The 19,926-nt window shown below is 40.8% G+C and overlaps 1 protein-coding gene across 1 annotated transcript in view; it reads left to right on the plus strand.

The window, feature by feature from the left end:
• The window catches only part of LOC149297663 (neogenin-like), a 65,514-nt gene that overhangs the window by 998 nt on the left and 44,590 nt on the right, over positions 1-19,926 (plus strand). Inside the window, exon 2 of the mRNA XM_089488152.1 lies at positions 69-265. Within this exon, the coding sequence (XP_089344278.1) occupies positions 69-265 (197 nt within the window). The remainder of the gene's footprint in view (positions 1-68; positions 266-19,926) is intronic.

Raw genomic sequence — 19,926 nt, forward strand, 5'->3', positions numbered from 1 at the left:
CGCGCTGAGCGGGGGAGCGCGCAGTCCACTTGGTTTTTGGTGCTCTGCTGATTGCGCTCGTTTTTCAGCGCAGTCGGTGTGCCAGAAGCGAGAAGTCCCGGGGTGTGTCGGTCTCCGCTGCGGGATGGTGAGAAGCGGGAGTCGGTGAGAAGGCACGGGATGTCGGCTCGGGGCCCCCCGGGGTCGGTTGTCCGGGGGCTACTTGCGGTTGCCATCCTTTTAATTGTCGGGAAGGAGCCAGTTGGAGCCGCAAATAAAGCTGCAGGTGAGGAACCGGTCACGCAGGAAGGCGGCGGGCGTGGGGTACAAGCGGGACGGGTTATTAAATGAATTTAGAATTGTGGGGGTGGGTAGGAGGCAGTGATTGGGATGGAGGAGACAAGATTGGGCAGAGAGTTGTAAAGTAGCCGGGGATGCAGGGGCTATCAGACCGGGACTAGGACTTGCTGTGATTCAATAAGATGGAGTTGGGGGCATCTGGGCACGGACACCGGGTTGGGAAACCAATGCAAAAAGATTAAGGGATGTGCTAGTATTTTCTGTACAGTGCTGTGCTAGTATTTTCTGTACAGTGCTGTGCTCATTAGCGGTTCTGTGCTTTGGGACATTACATCAGATTTTGGAAGCTTGGTGATCTTTATCTATGGGCTCTAGCATAGGCAGTGATATGTTTGCCCACCTGTGCCTGGCTTGGGCCTTGTTCTCCATGACAAATGGGCACACAGGTCAACCGGTGCCTGCTTAATTTCCTCATGATTAGCCAAGTGGACTGTGCTGTTTGACAGATACTGTCTGGTGGGGTGATGGGCCTTTTGCATTTGGCATTTTGATGGCCCTTCCGCACCAATGTCTTGAGAATTGTGTCCTTAGGGTGGTTGTTGATTTTCTGTGATAGCTGGCGCTGGTTACTTAGTATTTGTCCATGGCGCAGGGTGGGCATATTCCATGTAGATACCCAGTGTGGGTTTTAGTGTCTGGATTTCTTTAACTCCTCTCCTCCATTCCCATGTATTGTTACTCAAAACTGTATACAAATTCCACAGTACAATGTATACAGTTTGAGATCATTGTATGTTCATACTTAAAGACTGCCTTTAGTCAATAAATAACTCGCAATTCAGAGATCCGTTTAGAGAACTGGTAATCGCTGGCCAGGACTCCCGTGACATGCTTCAGCTTCTGGATGGCATGTCATATAAGTTAATGTACGCCTCCTGCCCGCATCCCTGTGTATGATAGTTATACTATATCACTCTCTGATGGATTGGACTGTCGCCATCCAAGTTCATTCCTTACCTCACTAATCTGTATGTTAGAAAGTTTAATGTTATGTGCAAGAGAGTAGTAACTGCAGATTTAAAATATTTTTATATGTATGTTTTTTAAGTGACTATCCTTCTGTATACATATATTAAATACAGGAATAAAATTAATTTTAAAATATTAGTCTGGTACTGATTGGAAATGATTTTTTTTTTATATAAAGTGCTGATGTGTAAAATTACTAAAGTACATATTTAATATTTAATGTAAAATGCACATGTTAATGCTGCCAGTCTCCCTGTTTGCTACATAACTGTTCATAAATACCGATGAGTGTGGCTGAACCCGCGCAAGCAGACAGTCTTCCACTTATCTCAAATCACTTATACACACACACACACACACACACACACACACACACACACATATTTTTAATTTGACAGCAGATGCCTAGCTGCCTGGTACTTTAAGAAATGTTGTAAGCAGGGTTCAGAGAAGAAGGCATTGTAGATGCCTCAAACAGAGGAGGCAAGTTTCTTATTAGTGCCTTTTTGGTAGAATATTGAAAGGCCCCCATGGGCATACGTGTGAGGTAGAAGTCCTGCAGTCCTCATGAACCACAGCTCCTTTGTTCACTCAGAGGACGTAATAGCCTTCATGATCCGTATGCTTAAGGACAGGGGTCCCAGAATTGTGCGTGTTATAAGGATATTCCTAAGCAATCCCATATTAACCAAATAGTTGTGTGTCGTTCTGACTGAATGGCCCGTAATCCGACGGGGATATCAGTCAAAGCGCGCTATGGAGGACTGTAGTGTTTACCGTAGGCATTAATTTCTTATTCCGATGACCTATTCAGTGTGTAATTGATGTTAATCCATGAGACTCACTTGTTGTCTTATTTGTGTTAGGGCTGGTATTGTACTCCCCACACAAGGCATTTAGGATTGATGTATTTGCTTCTGTGCCATAAAGTGTGTGTTTGTTTTTTATAAGTGTTAAATCAGGACAGGTTACATCATAGGTATAAGTAGTGGCAGCCAGTGTCTGCATTTGTATTCTTGTAGGGCATTATGGCATGACGTCACTCTGTAGGTATGTGGCGTTTTGGCATGACGTCACTCTGTAGGTATGTGGCGTTTTGGCATGACGTCACTCTGTAGGTATGTGGCGTTTTGGCATGACGTCACTCTGTAGGTATGTGGTGTACTTCCCTGGGTGCTCTCACGCAGAGAAGCGGATAGATCGCATGCGAACAAATAACACTAGTACTGCCCTGCTTTCTTTAGCTGGATCAGTGATGATCTAATTCACCTCAGTATGTATGGCTTATAGGGACTGCTTCTAGCATCTCGGCACTCTCCACCTTCGTCCAGTTTTCAGTGTTAGAGATATGAAGTGTTACTATGGAGACCATGCATGCGCTTAACATTTTCTCTTGAGTTTCTTAAGGATGTAGGAGTAATGTGTGTGTTTGGCACTTTGGCCACGGATAATCTCTTCTCGTGTGATTTACTCTAAAGTAAAATGAAGAAGAGCTCATTCATTCCTTCATTCTCTGCATGTGTGCTTCATTAGAATAAGCTGTTTGCCCATAAGGTCTGTTTTTGTTTTGTGCCCCCCCAAGAAATGCTCTATATGCACTTTACTGGTTCTGTGTTATTAACCCTTTCCTACCTTTTTAACTGTACTGTAACATAGTCTAAAATGAATCTATTATGGAAATAATCGGCAGACAAAAGTTCATACCAGCTCTTGGGCTTCCGATCAAGTTAAAACAAGCCCGTCGGCCGCGTAACGTTTTATTCATGAAAAAAAAAAATATACGCTTTACTTTATCTGTCTCTAGTCTTAGGAGAATCAAGGCAGGTTAGTTAGTGTTCACCTTTTTGTAAAGGTATCTTTGGTAGAAGCTTTTCCGTTTGGATGCGTTGGTCAGGACGCTGTCTGTAGAGATATTATCCTGCGTTGTGCGTGAAGGCAGGAGCGCCTGCCTGTTTGCTCCTGTGCAGTAGTTTATGTGCAATTAGTTGACATATGATTGCGTTCATAAACGGCTGTAAACACTCCTACCCTCTCGTTGTGTAAGTGAGTGTTCAGCGGTCGCAGTAATGCTGTGTGTCTGGCTCATTAAGTCTCAGTGCTTAATGTGACTTCGGGAGGTGGACGCTTTTGCTTCCTGCCATTACTGTTTTCTGTATGCGCATGGAAGGCTGTTTATCTTGTGGCTACATGAAACGCCTAATGATTTTTCATATGACCTTTTTAAATCATGACGGGTCTCTGCGCCTTGTGTTACTATACATTTAATCTTACCTTGTGCTGCTGGGGAGCATCTAGACCATTTGTGGCATTTTGGTACTAAATGGAATTGGTTATTAACTGTGCAAACCCGAGTCACTTGGCTTGGTAAGAACCTTTAGGACTGGTTTGGTCATCACTGGTCAGAGTGTGTTCCGAGCATGTGTGTGTCTGTATATGTATATGTATGTGTATGTGTGTGTATATTGCTTTATGCTGAGGGATTTGAGGAATCTCGCTCAGTATTTTGTCAGTTCGGTGTCTAGATTGCTTGTTGCTCTGGTCTTTATTTTACAACTAAGCCTGGGAATGAATTTTAAGCAAAGAAATTCTATTTGTTAACTTTTTAAAATGTTGTTTATGTCACCTTTGACACCATGATCTGCTACAACTATGTCCAGATGGCCATTTGATCCAACTTCTGTAAAGGTAATCTCTTACAACAGTCATTTGAATGCATAAATGACTAAAGTGTATGCATTAAATAATGTTCGCGTATGTAGCTAATGTGTATATATATACATACACGCTCGCACCAGTTTAGTAAATAAGTTCATACAAGTTTAATTATATTTTATGTTTTTGTTTTATTGGGGGCAGTTTGCCAGTATTTCCCACTGTATGGTGTACCTGTTCACTGATTTGTGACCGCACGCTAACACGGACACGGCGCCTACAGACTAATAAAGACTTCTGTTAAAAGAAGCTTGTAGGACACGGTATGTTACTGAAGTTAAAGATTTTGTATGCACAGGTTTGTCAGTCATGCATTTAATTGTAAAACAGTTGTTGCTTGTTTGCTATCTGAAACATGTGTGACAACGTATCCTACATCACTGCAACCTGGAATTTTTTAAAATTATTACTTTACCAGTCAATGAGTATACAAAATAATTTTCCAGGAAAAAAATAAATAAAAAACACAAGGAAAACAATTAAGTACCAAAAATAGTACTTTTGTGAATGAAATGGGTGAAGAAATCCTAAATATATATTTTATACCTCTTTGTCTACTTTTGCGTAAAGTGATTTTTAACAAACATCTCCGGAATGCTGCGTTGTGACAGAAAATCATTAAACATGGAGGTGTTTCCGTCACATAAATGCGTCTTCAACTATAATGAGCATATTTTCTTTTGAATAATATTGCCAGATGAAGAGCTTCAAAAATCACTTCTTGAGAGGCCTATGGGGAGTTGGAGCGCATGAGAAGAAATATTGCAAATGGATGGAATATTGAGGGTCTGTCTATTGTAGGACATACTGCGAATTGAGTGAGGTTTCTCAGGTATCTTCAAAAATTGCCATTATTCATGGTGAGTTCAATCTCTACGAGAGTAATTTGCCAGTCTTGGCTCTTTTTATTGGAAGTGAATTGAGGGAGTTGGAACCACGCTTCTGCTGCCAGCTCTCCCTTTAGTGAATAAGCCCATTTGACATCCCTGTAACACATTTGTGAATATATTTGTGCATTGTTTATTCTCTGAAATGTCTCTCAGTGGACACATCAAACTTATACAAAGTAGGGAACTAAAGGTGACAATATAGTTACATGTGTAACTATCCATCGAGAGCTCCTGTAATTCCCTATTATTTAGTATCATAGCGGAATCTCAAACTGCCTTCTTCTCTTGGTCTCTATATCGATGCCTAGTCCCAACTAAGATCTGTATAATAGCATTTGTTATGTTTTAAAAGAAGGTGGGACATTGGAGGCTATAATGTCCCTTTTAAACGTTGTTTTCATTAACCTACCATCTTTTTGTCCTCCAAAGGAAGGGAGCTCTATCTGTTTTCCCCAATGTAGTGTATTGCATGGGTGTGAAAAGGGCCGAAATTGTGCCCATGTAGTTGTTTTAACGCCTTAGTCGCCGACTGAGATTTGTAATGCAAGGGAGTTGTGATAATGTTGTATTTGGGAGGTTTTTGCTTGTTTTCTGTATTTTGCTTTGCTCGTGATTGCAGAGCTTTGAAACTGATAACTACGTTTAAAAATAAATCTCCATGTCACATACGTAAAGCATTAAATGATCCTTGGAACTTTCTGCCACTAAGCAGCCGTGCAGTAAAGGTGATTTATAGTCTGCTGTAAAGGCTGCTGAAGGAAAATGCATTCCTTTCAAGCAAAGGCAATGGAACATTTTCTTTAGTCTGTAAATAAAATATAAAGGCAAGGGAGGTGGCTGCGAAACTCTGAATGAGATTTCCAGTTTGGTTATGAGCTTAATTATTGTGCTGCCAAACCTTCCATCAAAGCTCTGTGCGGCGACTCTTTAGAATTCTATTTTTCAAACTGGTTTTCAGGAAACCCTCGGGATGTGAGTGGGTGTCTGGGGCCTTCATGTTTATTTCGCTCTGCTTATGTATGGGATTATATACTCTGTGGCCTGCCAGGCATATCTAAAGACTAAGCCATTATGTGTGTGTTTTATTTATTTTTAATAAGTAGCTACAAGCCATCTCCTCCTCTTACGTCATCACCTAAAGGTGCTGATCTGTGTAGATAAATAAAACCATGCCTACCCATATGTATTAACTTGAATTAGCTACTAATGTATGAGTGTTTAAAGCGGAACACACACCATATCCCCCTGTGTATCTATGTCATCCTTAGGATACTTAGCAGAATGTGGTTGCTTTTTATTCTTTGTGTTAGTTACAGGCAATATACCCAGTGTTTGCCATGGTTGAGTGTCACCTTTCTTACCCGGACTTGGTATAGTAAGTGGCGGAAGTAGCTTGAGGTGACGCTAGGAGCTCCGTATAAGGATCTAGAGCAGCGGTTCTCAACCTGTAGGTCACGACCCCTTTCGCAGGGGTCGCTTAAGACCATTGGAAAACACATATTTCACAATATATAATTACATAATTTTATGGTTGGGGGTCACCACAACATGAGGAACTGTATTAAAGGGTCGTGGCATCAGGAAGGTTGAGAACCACTGATCTAGAGTATTGTCGTGAATAAAGATGCATTTTGCTTTTTTGCAACAATAAGTTTTACGTATTCCTTCTGACCATAGAACAATATCAAAATAGTATAAAAGTATGGTGACAGTTCCCCTTTAACATTACTTTAATGCCACACAAAAAACTACTTTTTGTATCCATTAGTAAACACACTTTATATAAATCAACCCAGGCAGATATTTTTATTGTCGGTGTGTTTCAGTAGAATGAATAATGTATGCATTTTTCACATATGCATAGGAATCCATAGTGTGCGTTATGCCTTAGTGGCTAAGACCAGGATCGCATGTATTTACTTGTGGTCCTTAAAGCATTTGTCTCATTGCCGTGTGCAAGATAAAGATCTCCAATCTGTATACACTTTAACAAATACAATTAAGATATGCAGTAACCTCCTGATAAACGTACTGCACATTTTAATTCTGTTAAAGCGTTTGCTGATTGGGTGCATTCCATTGTGGGTAATTAAATCTGCTTTCTTCCCGCTTATTTATTTCCGTGCTTCACCATTTTTATATAGCGCTTTACAAATGAATAGGAGAAAAATGTCGCCTTGATTTAAGGAGTACGGCAGACTCCAGTGTGGCTAGCGCTCTTTTGCGAGTGACACAATGAGTGTAGAGCCCGTGAAATTGTATTGTTAGAGACGGGCACCAGCCTGACCCCAGTGAGCGATCACACCCTCCGATTGCTACTTGTTTCAAGTGGCCGTGCAATAAGCAGTATTTCAAATTGCCTTTCGCTAGCTTTTGGCTCCTCGGCCATGAAGCTCCGGAAGCGTCTTTCAGAAATGCTTAATATAAGATGATCACTGCTGTGCGCACCAAACGGTTGGACGGCGTACCAAACCGGCAGCTTTCTCACAGTGATGATTGTGTGAGTGTTAGCTGGAATCGGTCTCTCGGCTTGTGGTGTGGTTGGAGAGGAGGACCTTTTTCTGTTCTTTGTTTATTAAATATTTAAGACAAAAAAACACCCAGTAGTGTCTTTTTTTTGGGGGGAGGGGGGTGTCTGTCATTTTCTACAAATAATCAGCCACATCTACGAGGTTAGATGGTCTTCTTTAGTCATGGGTTTAACCAATAGATGCCAGACCTAAATAGCATGGCTTGCTGGCTCCTGGATTCGTGTAGCCCCCATATAGCGAAGTGTGCCCCTGAAACTATTATTATACTTGAATGTTCACATTTAGTGATGTATGTGCTGTATTTGTCTGTTGCTCCTGGTCCTGATAAGAATCTCCTATTCCCATGTCTACCCACTGGGCTTTACTTAAATGCTGTTATCCCGTTCTAACCTTTTTAGTTTCGAGTAAGATGAGTCCATTCATTGAAACGGTCAACAGTCAAGCTCATTAGATTTACTGAACCACAGGGTTCTATTATGGAAACCAATTTTTGATACTGAAATGTTAACCTTTCTGTCTCTAACATCTCATTGATATTTTTGCCACTTTCAGCCACCTCTGAATTGCAGAGAAAATATATTTAACCCAAACCTAGGAAGACTCCTAAATAGACTCAATAGATTATGGCAAAAAAAAAAAATCTACCTTTAAAGTAAAGATAAAAAAAGAGAGAGGAAGTGACTGTATTTAACTGATTAAAAATTCCCTGTGCATTGACCTACCCGCAGCACTGCTCCGGTGGCCTATGTGCTAGACCTATTTTGGCCCCGTCATTTCACGATCCCTCCCCAAGGAACCACTGGGTGTATGAATATTTAAAATTATTATTTTGTAATATATTATGTTATGAGTATTAACGGAATACATTAAAAATACTTGTATAAATGTGTATGTGCATTTTCAATGCATATCTGTAATTTATGAATGTGAGGTATTGTATGTATGTTGTAAGTCTATTTGTTCTTTGATCTTTTTATAAAAATTTAATAAAGAATGATAAAAAAAGAGAGAATAACAGCTGTTCGTTATCTTCTGTATATATGTATAAAAAAAACGCCGTTACACCTTTTTAATTACGAGCAGATCTGGTTGCAGTTTTGCCATGTCTTGCGCAAGCGGAATATGTTCCAGTAACAGTCTGGAACCTGATAATTGCACTGTGGATGGATCCATCCAAAATAAACTACCCTCCCCCAACCTTAAATCCAAAAATAAAACACTGAAATAATTAACCTCCGTGATTCTTGGCTCTTCTGTACATGAACTTCCAAATATTAACCTCAGTAAGTGCTCGTCATGCTAGACGCTGATGCTATTGGAAATATTGATACGTCCGGTCATTTACTGATCAAAATTAATCATTTTTATTTTTAATTGCTATTATTGGACTAAAAAAACAGAAGCCCTCATGGAGAAGCTAGCTGTTTTTAGGTTTGCTCTGTGAAAACATCCTCTGGGGTTTAACACGTTATACCTTCTATCGTTTAAAAAAAAAAAAACAAAAAAAAAAACTTTCGGTTTTAAATTACTTTTAGGCAAATTGCCCAGTGTAAGAGATATTAATGTGTGGGAAGAAATGCCAAACCTGGCGCAGTATCAAGGACGTAACCAAAAAAATACTGTCTGGACTGGCTTGTGTATGTATAAAGATCTGATCCTCCACCTAGTTATTATAGCAGGCTGCGCCTTCATTTGTGGAGTGGGCCACCTAGTTTACCATCCCAAATCCGCTCAGTCCATGGTATATTCCCCTACAACCAAAGAAGAGATAGCCACTCTTCTTTCTTCCTCTCACCCAACAACCTGTCCCCTTGACCCCATCCCTTCACACCTCACAAAGTCTCTATGTCCATCCCTTGGTCCATCACTTACCCACCTATTCAATCTTTCTCTATCATCTGGATCTGTACCATCTGCCTTCAAGCATGCGCTAATCACACCAATTCTAAAGAATCCTTCCTCAGACCCCGTCTGTTTGACTAACTACCGCCCTATCTCTCTGCTTCCTTTTACCTCTAAGCTGCTTGAACGGATTGTGTACAATCGCCTCACTAACTTCCTCTCCTCTAATTCCCTCCTTGACCCTCTTCAGTCTGGTTTCAAACCTCTTCACTCTACTGAAACAGCTCTAACAAAAGTCTCCAATGACTTGCTCTCTGCCAAAGCTAAAGGTCACTACTCTATTCTAATTCTACTGGATCTCTCTGCTGCTTTCGATACTGTTGATCACCACCTTCTTCTTGACTCACTTGCTTCTATGGGCATTCGAGATACAGCTCTCTCCTGGATCTCCTCATATCTGTCTAACCGTTCCTTCTCTGTCAACTTCTCAGGCAACACATCTTCGCCCCTTCCACTTTCGGTTGGTGTCCCCCAAGGTTCAGTCCTTGGCCCTCTGCTGTTCTCTCTTTATACTTCCTCTCTTGGCAAACTAATCAACTCATTTGGCCTCCAGTATCATCTATATGCAGATGATACCCAAATCTACCTGTCTTCTCCTGATCTCTCTCCATCTCTCATGTCCCGGATCACCAGCTGCTTGTCTACTATTTCTTCATGGATGTCACAACACTACCTGAAACTTAATCTTTCTAAAACGGAACTCATTATCTTCCCTCCCTCCATCTCCACTCCACTACCTGAATTCTCTATCACCATTAACAACACAACAATCTCTCCTACTAACCAGGCCCGATGCCTTGGGGTCATCCTTGACTCAAACCTCTCCTTCATCCCTCACATTCAGTCCCTCGCCAGATCCTGCCGCCTGCACCTAAAAAACATCTCTCGTATCCGCCCATTCCTCACCCAAGAATCCACAAAAACTCTGGTTCATTCACTTATCATTTCCCGTCTTGACTACTGCAACACTCTTCTGGTTGGCATTCCACTGTCTCGACTCTCTCCACTACAGTCTATCCTTAATGCCGCTGCTAGGCTCATCTTCTTTGGACGTCGCTCCTCTTCTGCTTCCCCCCTCTGTGAAACCCTCCACTGGCTTCCGATTACCTTTAGAATTAAATTTAAGATCCTGGTACTGACATATAAGGCCATCCACAATACCGCTCCTCCGTACATTTCTGACCTCATTAGCAAATACTCTCCTACTCGATCCCTACGTTCCTCCCATGGGCTAAGGCTCTCCTCCTCACTCATCACCTCTTCCTTTTCCCGTCTACAAGATTTCACTCGAGCTGCCCCATATCTCTGGAATCTGCTCCCAAGGAACCTTCAGAATTCACCCTCCCTCCCGACATTCAAGAAACATCTAAAAACCCACTTCTTCAGAGAAGCATACCATCTTAGCTGCTAGAACATCCTTGTCATTGATACCCCCACAATACCTCTCACCCTTTCTCTATGCCTTATGTTTATCACCCCATTTTCCCTCTAGATTGTAAGCTTGCGAGCAGGGCTCTCTCCACCAAATGTATCGGTTTGTCTTAGTCTGTCAATTCTTGTCTTGTCATACCCCTTGAATTTATGTATTGTATTAAGCGCTGCGTAAACTGTTGGCGCTATATAAATAAAAGATAATAATAATAATAATAATAATAATAATAATAATATAAAGGAAAAATGCTAGATTTGTTTTGATAATAGTGATTTAATTGCTATGTCCTCCGGTGGACCATATTTTACAATCTGTGTCTTTAATTAGGCGCTTGAAATGTTAAATCTATAATAGATATAGTTACAGAACAATTTCACTCTGTTTGATTTGGTTCAGTGTCTTGCATTGGATTTTCTGAATCGCGGCTCTGGGCTGCTTGCATGGTCTTTGTCCTGTGTGCCGTTTCATCTAAACGTGAAGGAAATACTGCTGTGGATTCTGCTTGTCATCACTTCATAACAATATTACCAAAAGGAAATACCCATACAGGCATGACATCACTCTGTGTCATGGACTCTGACTTTTGGTCTGTAACAATTCTATGGGATGGGTAAATACACTATATCTTACAATGCTAGTCTTGTTTGTTTTTTTTTGCTCCACGCAACGCTTTGTAAATATCACACGGAGCCTTCCTCAATCAGATGTTTATATCTTTCAACCTACATGTGTCTTTGCATATCTTTATTCCATGCCTTTTTAATCTAGTTTCAATATTCTTGATCTGTAGGCAGTAATCTTCTTAGTGATTGCATATCCTTAACTATTTCTGCAGATAATTCTGAATTCTCGTTTCTCTGGATTCTAAAATAAATCAAATTCAGAATCCCCAATAAAATATTGCTTGGTGGAAAGTTGATCCTTGCCCCCCTTTTTTTTGGAGGTGGGGGATGTCGTAGATATTTACATTTTGTTTGTAAAATATGAGCACAGCCCAAGGGCCCTGCTGTGCAGAGTGTCTCTGGTCTCCTTGGTAGGGGAGTCTTTGCAGGATTCCTGTCTGCTTCTGGTGACCCCGTCCTGTGGTGTCATTTTTGAAGGTGCAACCTTTCACATTCAGCTGCTTGTCACATCGGTTTAGTATTGGCGTTCCCAGTACCCTCCCCCTCTCTGCTTGCCTCCCCTAGGAACACAGGAATGTGATATGCTGCTGGGGGTCTGGAACGGTGAGGGGAAGAAAAAGGCAGATCAGCTACACTGGAGGCTTGCAAAGGACTTTAATTACCCAGACATTTCCCTCCTTCCCGGTGTCCTGCTGTGTATGGGTCACACTGACATTCCGATGCATGGGGATAGACGCATCCCGCATCTTAGTGCTGTATATCTATTGTCTTAGCATTAAATAAAATATTCACTTTACTGGACTTGTGAGCAGGGCCCTCTTTACCTAATGTATTTGTTTGCCTTAAAAGAATAATAACAGATATGTCTGTTAGCCGTAGAGGAGGAGAGGGCACACTCGTTGTACATCTATCCTGTCTTGTCCCTAAAATTAGCATCCACGCAAATGCTTGGAGCGCGAGGACTCAACATTGAAAAAGGGGTATTGTGTCCTAAAACCATTGATTCACCAATACATGTTTGGTGATGCTGGTGCTCCACTGATTTAATTCTGTAGTGTGTTGGCTTAAAAAAATTGAAATAAGAAAGGACTACTTTGCCTTTTGGAGGTCCCTGGTAGTGAAACCATAGTTACCTGAAGTAGCTTCGTTCCAGAAGTCCTCCCCTGTTCTTGGCATGCGTTGAGGAAAGTTTTGCGTTACTGTTATGGATCCCTTTCATCCTTGTGGTTTGTGCAAGTATTGGCAAGTGAAACTGCAGACCAAGCTACAAGATGGCGCCATGCAACAGATCGCCATTGTGTGACAGATGTGCTTTAATGTTGAGTTTACGTTTGTAATTGCTGTTTCTATATGTAATGTGTAGTTATTTGCTGTCTTCCCTGCGATTTCCAAACACAAACGGATGTATGGGAACTTTCTACCATTTTCTTTTTTGGTATTGAAAGTTGTACTTTTATCTTTATCATACACTTCTTAACCTCCTTGGCAGCATTATTGGCATTCTGATGATGTCTACAGTGCTCTTTTGGGTTTACTTCTAATCGCGTTTTTATGTTGTACTATTGCATGTGTATTTGTGTGTCTGCTCCTGTTATTTTACAGAAATGTCTGTGAAACATGAAGGTCCAACTAGTTAGACTTTCTGGTGCCGAGAATAATTTTATAACAACACTGAGTTATTTACTGTTTGCTGTAAAATTTTCCTGAGTCTTAACATCAGAATCAGACTATGCTTTCTTTCACTCGATCCCAAACTATAGTGACTATCCAACTATTTTTTATTTATTCTTTCATTTTTTTACACCCCTGACATAGGAGTTTGGCATCTTAAGGAATTTAACATTTTCAGAAACAAAGGTCCATATGTTAAGACCATTCTTGTATCTTGTTAGTATAAACAACTTGACAATTTAGACCGGCTTAACAACCCCTGGACTGCTGGGATTTCTTCTGCCTTTCCCATAAGACTCGCAACCTTGAGTGTTTTTAGTAGGGTTTAAAGGTTGCTGTACATTGTTTGCCAGGGTACTTTTAGAATAAATTAACATATATAATCCCTTCCGTGCCAGCTAGTATCTACTTAATACACTGATAGGTAATGAGTGCTTACCGCTGTCCTGGCGATGGCAGCAATTGGCGTCTCGGCTATATAACTTCATAAAGAAACCGTCAGACGAAGGCAGGCAGCGGCGTCGCAGCAAACAAAAGGGGTCCAGAAAATCACAAAGACCTAGAACGAGGCTCCTGAGAATGACTATTTATTGCATGAAGCCACAACAACACAGGGGTGACAGCACAGGCAGGGAACCAGCAATGCACGCCATGCGCGGGTCAAACAACACAGAGCTCTCAATCATTGGCCTCCTGTGACGCCGCGGCCTGCTTTCATCGTACTGTTTCTTTATGTAGTTCAGAATAGAACCTTACATGTTTGGATGATTCTTAAACTTGATGTCTTTCTCTTAATCTCTTTGGAGCAGAATTAGGTATGAGTTTACATTAAGAAAGCATAGGAAACGGCAGCTCAACCCACCCATCTGGCCACCTCCACCCTGCTTCTGTGCTTCTTTTATATAGGTTTCTAATAATTTTTATGAAGCCGCTGAGATGTCTACGTAACGTAAACTGCATTAAGAGCATTCATTTTCCAGTATTATATAGGTCACCTTTTCCTGAAGCGGCTAGTTGACTCCTTTACCTGGGGACACAGGGAGACAGCTTAAAATGCAAGACAGCCCTGCAATAAACAAACATATGGAAGTACATGTCCTTGGTTGAAGGAAAGTCACTTTAACCCCTTCACATTCGATTCTTTTTTTTCTTGTTGTTTGAGTGAGGTAACCCTACCAGTCTCTCTTTTGAAAAAATAAGTTTCACACAGTGTTGTCTGATGGAATAGTAAGCATATGTTTATACAATTAATTCACACCAGCAGTGTCAGACATTGCTTTTAAGGGGAACCACATCCAGACGTTAAGCAATTTACACCTTTCTCTTTTAGTGCGAGTAATGTCAGTCTTGTGACAGCATAATCTGATTATAAAGCAGCATGTATAGATCATTCATGTTTGTACAGCCAGACTTTGGGACATATGTCCATCAGAAATGACACCGCTGAAACAAGTTCTGCTACATGTTATAAAAAAATCCATAAAGGTACATATTCTCTAGGTTTGTGAAAAATCCTATATTTTCCCACACAGATTGGACGCAAATATTGGAAATGTATACGTAATGTTTGCGGGTTTTTTTTTATTTTTTTTTTAGACGACATCAATTTATAGAGGACCAGCACGTTCTGACTGTATACAGTTTGAGAATAAAATGAACACATGTTAAGATATATTGGTACAGAAGCAGGATGCCAATCTACTGATTGGAAAGAAAGGATACCGTCCTGTGTAAACACTGCTCTCTGCATTTTATTAAAGCTCGTTTATTCCTTCTAGAAAGGAAACTGAAGTCGTCTATCAACATTACTGTTTTTGTATTTGGGAAAATAAATATGGTATGGATTAAAAAGACACGTATGGACATCGGAGCACGGATTTCCTGCCGGGACTGCTTTGCAGTTTACTTTAAAAAAGCAAGACAGAAAGGAGAGTTCAGGGGTAAAAATACCCCCGTTACAACAAATGGAGGTTAAACTTCAAAGTCATACATATAGGTTTAGCTTTTATTATACACACACGGCCCATGCTGTACGAGTTTGTTTGAAAGTAATATCCAGCCCTTTGATCACTTCCTCTCTTGAGGAGGACTTGTGTTTTGGTTTTCATGCGGTCACCTCTCCTACCGTTCCTTAACATGAGACTTGTAGTCGGTTGTGTTTTATGTGTGCATGGAGTAGCGTGCATGCCTCAGGCCTTCTGTCACGCAGCGCTTTCCTCATCCTTTTTGTGCTGAGCTGGTGTTTTTTTTTTTTGCCTTAGTCCCCCAACTCCCTCCTTTTACCGAGTGCTTCTAGAGCTTGCGTCTCTTACTGGGACCCTTCGTAGTCGCCCGCAGGTGACTTTCGCACAAATTTCAATTGTGACTGCTGCCTTTCATGCAAATGGGGGAAACAGCATGTAGTTATTTCTCTTGCTTAAGATCTTAATTTGTCTTGATTAGCACCCTTAAGGTCTTTCAATGACACAAGCTTTTGAATTTACAGCACCTTTAACACTTGGTGTCCCACAATTATTATTTATTGATTCAGCGCCAACATTTTTTACACAGCTCTTACTACAATAAATACACTCCAAGGGTATGACATAATTAGAACTGACAAAGACAAACTGATACATTAGGTAAAGGAAGGCCCTGCTTACAACCTAGAGGAGCAGGTCACAGCAAACTTAAGCAAACGCAGCCATGCTTGGGACAGTTTACCGGGCAGTTTTTAGTTTACAGCTATATGCATCTTCCTGCGTCTGCAGTTAGTCACCATCCTGTAGATGTCATTTAATGTATTTCTTGATCGTTGTTAATCTGATTTGCATATACATACCCAGAATGGGCTACTGGATATCTATGGGAAAAACAAGTCTTCTGCATGGTGGGCGTAAGGCAGTGTTTGGGGATGCCACTCCAAGTAACTCCTACAAGCCCAGGTGCAATGTATATAGTTTGACAGCAGATTTTTGTAGAAGTTTGCCTTGAGGTGTCCAAAAAGTGTCTGTTTTTGTCTTGGTGGCAGCCATTGGGTTGTTCCTTCACTTTTCTTTAGAGCCTTTGACTTGCTTGGGTTTGGTGCTGATAGACCTGTCTATCCAAACCAGTGTGTTGTGTATTGAAGCAGTAAGGAGGCATCATGTAAGGATCTTGTTAAGGCACATGGAATCTTCTCTGTGTGCTGTCACTCTAATATATTTCCCACGCACTGTCTGAGTTACCAGAACCCCTAAACACTGCAAAATATTCCAGAACTAAGACAACAATAAAGGATATTTTTGATATTAAAGTAGAAGTGTATGGTTTGAATATATATGTATATTTTGTTCGTATTGGTTATATCTTTTAAATATTAGACTGTGATGTCGCTCTTATGAATGGCTGCTGTGCTTTCATTTCATGTTTCTGTGTCCTTTCTTGGGTGATTATCCTTCTAATAGCTTGTTTTGGTTTTGTACATTATTATTATTATTATTATTATCCTTTATTTATATAGCGCCAACAGTTTACGATTGTAAACAATGTCCATCCAGTGGGAGGACATCCACGTTGTGTGCTAGGTGCGTAAAATATGATTGTCTCCTGCCATTGACTCTAGATACTGTTACCATCCATGCATTATACCCAGTCTGACCATGTAGCTCTTCTCCTTTCAAATGCTAAACATGGATGCCTGAATAAACACACACAAGATTTCACTAAATGGGGAGGAAATCCTGCGCGCCAATGTATCTTCCATGTGTAAAGATGTTTTACATTAGTCACCTGTCTCTAATATACAACTCAACATTCACTACCAAAGGTTAAATATGGCAGCCTGTTCTACCTCCTTGGTACTGGAGTACGGAGCAGGGCCATAGAACTCTTATCCATAGTGGCAGTGTTTGATGCTGCAAGATTCCCCTCCAAGGGTTCATTTAAGACTAATGTCAGCAGTCAGAATAATGCTTTGTGCCCTTTTCACAATGAACCAGAGAGGACTGAACTGGCTGCGTCATTTCTCAAAATGATGAAAAGGGATTTTATCATAGAAAAGCATGCACTTAATTAATGGCTGTTCTGTCTGCCCTGCTTCCAGATGGAATATCTCAGACCCTATTACAGTTTTGGGCTTCTCTTATACGTTTAGAATTTGTACTGGATAAGTCCCAAATTTTCCACTTCCTGGAATTGCCTTCTAAGTGAAATAAATCACTTCATCTGTGCCCATTCCTTACTTTATCTCATGTTTTCTTAAGCCTGCTCATTGCCAGAATGGCAGAGAACCCTTCTTGTTTTTCCACCCCATTGTTGGCCTCTCACTTGCCACATTCCAGCATTATTCACTATTTCTTGATTGTGATTGTAATCTTGCATCCATACCTATATTTTTGTAATGCTGTACAATATAACATTTAGATATGTTCATCTGAAGCCCCCTTTTATTGTAATAAAAGAAGGCAACTAAAGGAAGGAGTCAGAGTAAAATTCAGCTTCTTGCAACCCCAGTGTAAGCTGATCTTTTTTCTGGCCCCTGTCCCGTCTGCTGGAATGTGCCACTTTGGGAGCCAAACTTTGAACCAGGTATTGCTTTCCTATTTAATTGGCTGCGTACATTGTGAAAGAAGCTGCGGCCCAGAGTGTTTTTCCACTGCAGGGACATAAAGGACCATTTCAAAGCCCGAGGAAGGCGTAAACACAAGGGGGAGAGCACAAGGAAGCTTGTGTGAGATTTGTGTACTTTAGCTGAGAGCGCTGGGAGGGGGAAGGGGACGGGAACACAAATATCTTCATTTAGGTTTCCAAAGAAAACTCCCACAGACCAGAGGCCCCATATGGTATCATTTAGGTGGCCACACAAAGCAGAGGGCCTGGCTATTGTGCAACAGGGATAGACTTGAAGGTGTGTGAAGGGAAAGACGTTGCTATGACTTTGGTGCTACAGATTTAACTTTTTCAATGCTTACAGCTGCATTGGTATGCTGTAGGGTCAGTTTTTAAATTTGGTCCTGAAATGGAAGTTGTCCGAACTTGAAGGTAAACCACATTTGGGGGAAAAGTGGCCTTAATAAGTTTTGCTTAAAAATCAATCAATCAATTTTTCGATTGTTGCTACTTTGTTGCTGAGTGAACGGGATGGCCTCTGGGCATATGGTGACTGGCGACGTAATCACTCACGCATGTATTTCCATTCACTGGAATACCTTCGATGATCAGTTGCTGGCAGACGTCATCAACGTCATCCTCGCACAGCTAATGATACTTTATCAGGCGAATATAGCCATGAATTGGACAAACGTTTCTCAAGCTTTGCCGTTATTTGTTAAGGACTTATGATTATGTCCCAATTGAATTTGCTCTAAATGAAATTGTCATATGAGTTTTCAATGTATGATTTAGTTACCATTTTGCTGACGCAAGATGCCTCTACATATTTATAAGCGAGGTTATAAACTCTCAAGGCACGTTTCATATTTGAACATGGTAATAAGTATTCAGTTTGGAACAGAATAGTGCCGACATATATTTCAACGTCTCTCCAGCCGTATCGGCTGAGGTCTGGAATTACCGAAACCTAGAAGAAATGGAGCTTTGTGACTTGTACGGCACAGCACCTCCTTCAAAAGACAGCCAGTGTTCTGTTCAGAAATGAACCCACTTTAACATTTAATGTTTTCTTTAGGGTAGCTTAACCCTAATAACAATAATGTTAAGAAACACTTGGTAGTTTGTTTTTTCATTTATATATATCGATATCTACCATCACTGTAAGCCTCTGTGTCTAGAGGCTTAATCAAACAAGGGATATCAAGTCGGCCCTGAACTGCACATCCATTTTAAGGGGGGAGAAGACAGTTCCAATTACAAATGAGTGAATTCCTCTTACATAATAGCCAGCTGTCAGAAGAAAGTTATCTTTCTCGAATGTGTGTATGTGTATGTTCTGGGTCAGGTCAGGCATTGCATGCTGTCGCTTGTGTCAATCACATCTATAGATATTTTGCTTTATTAAGGTATTCTTCAGAAATCAAATCTGTTACCAACCGGACATAGTATGTGAACAATTTTCTTGTGGACCTTGCATTAAAGACTAAATTGCCTTCCTGGCAGCTGGTCCTGCTTGCTTGCTTGCTTGCTTGCAGACCTCAAAAGCAGCATAGTCTTTTCTTCCTGCAAATGCAATAAAAAAAACCAATGGGTACTATGAATGCATAATAAAAGAGGCCAAATTGGATTTCTCCAAAGGCTGAATGAAATGACAGGGATGGTGTGTTGTTCCCGGGGCCCTTAAATAAACCTTTGGTAAATTAAGGCTCTTCCTCCCTGTCGGCAGCTCATCTCAAGGTAATGAGTTTTATTCTTACATAGGTGCATTGAATTAACCTATGGACTGCTGTGTGGAAATTTTAATCCTGGTGGTAGAAACATATTTTTTTTTAAGAAAGAATGTTTTCTTTTTACTACCTAACATTGAAGCCTTTCTTTTTGACCCATACCTTCTGCTTTAGTAAACATATATGCGAAGCACTGTATGAAATTATAGAATCATTGATTGAGCCACACAATGGAAGGTCATTGCAAGGGTGCGAGTTGCAAATGAGATGTAATCTGTGAAGCTTGCAGTCTGTATTTAGATTTGTTTATTAGATATTGAAGTGTACATATCCGCATGCAGTGATTGGTCTCCTAGAGATTTGATAAGCACATTTTCTTTTTAAGACTTGCCACCAAGGTCCTTAATGCACCCTTTATCCAACAGCAAATGTACAGTTAGGTATTCCACTGATTTGGGATGAGTCAGAAAGATTAGAGGCCAAGTAATAAACTATTATGATGGGGCTGCATGGATTGGACACAATCAGTCTTCCACTCCTCTACTCCCACAAATATTC

Source organism: Sceloporus occidentalis, unplaced genomic scaffold (genome assembly GCF_023333645.1).
Source record: "Sceloporus occidentalis isolate IW3139 unplaced genomic scaffold, rSceOcc1.0.p SCAF_37, whole genome shotgun sequence".
NCBI classification, from domain to species: Eukaryota; Metazoa; Chordata; class Lepidosauria; order Squamata; family Phrynosomatidae; genus Sceloporus; species Sceloporus occidentalis.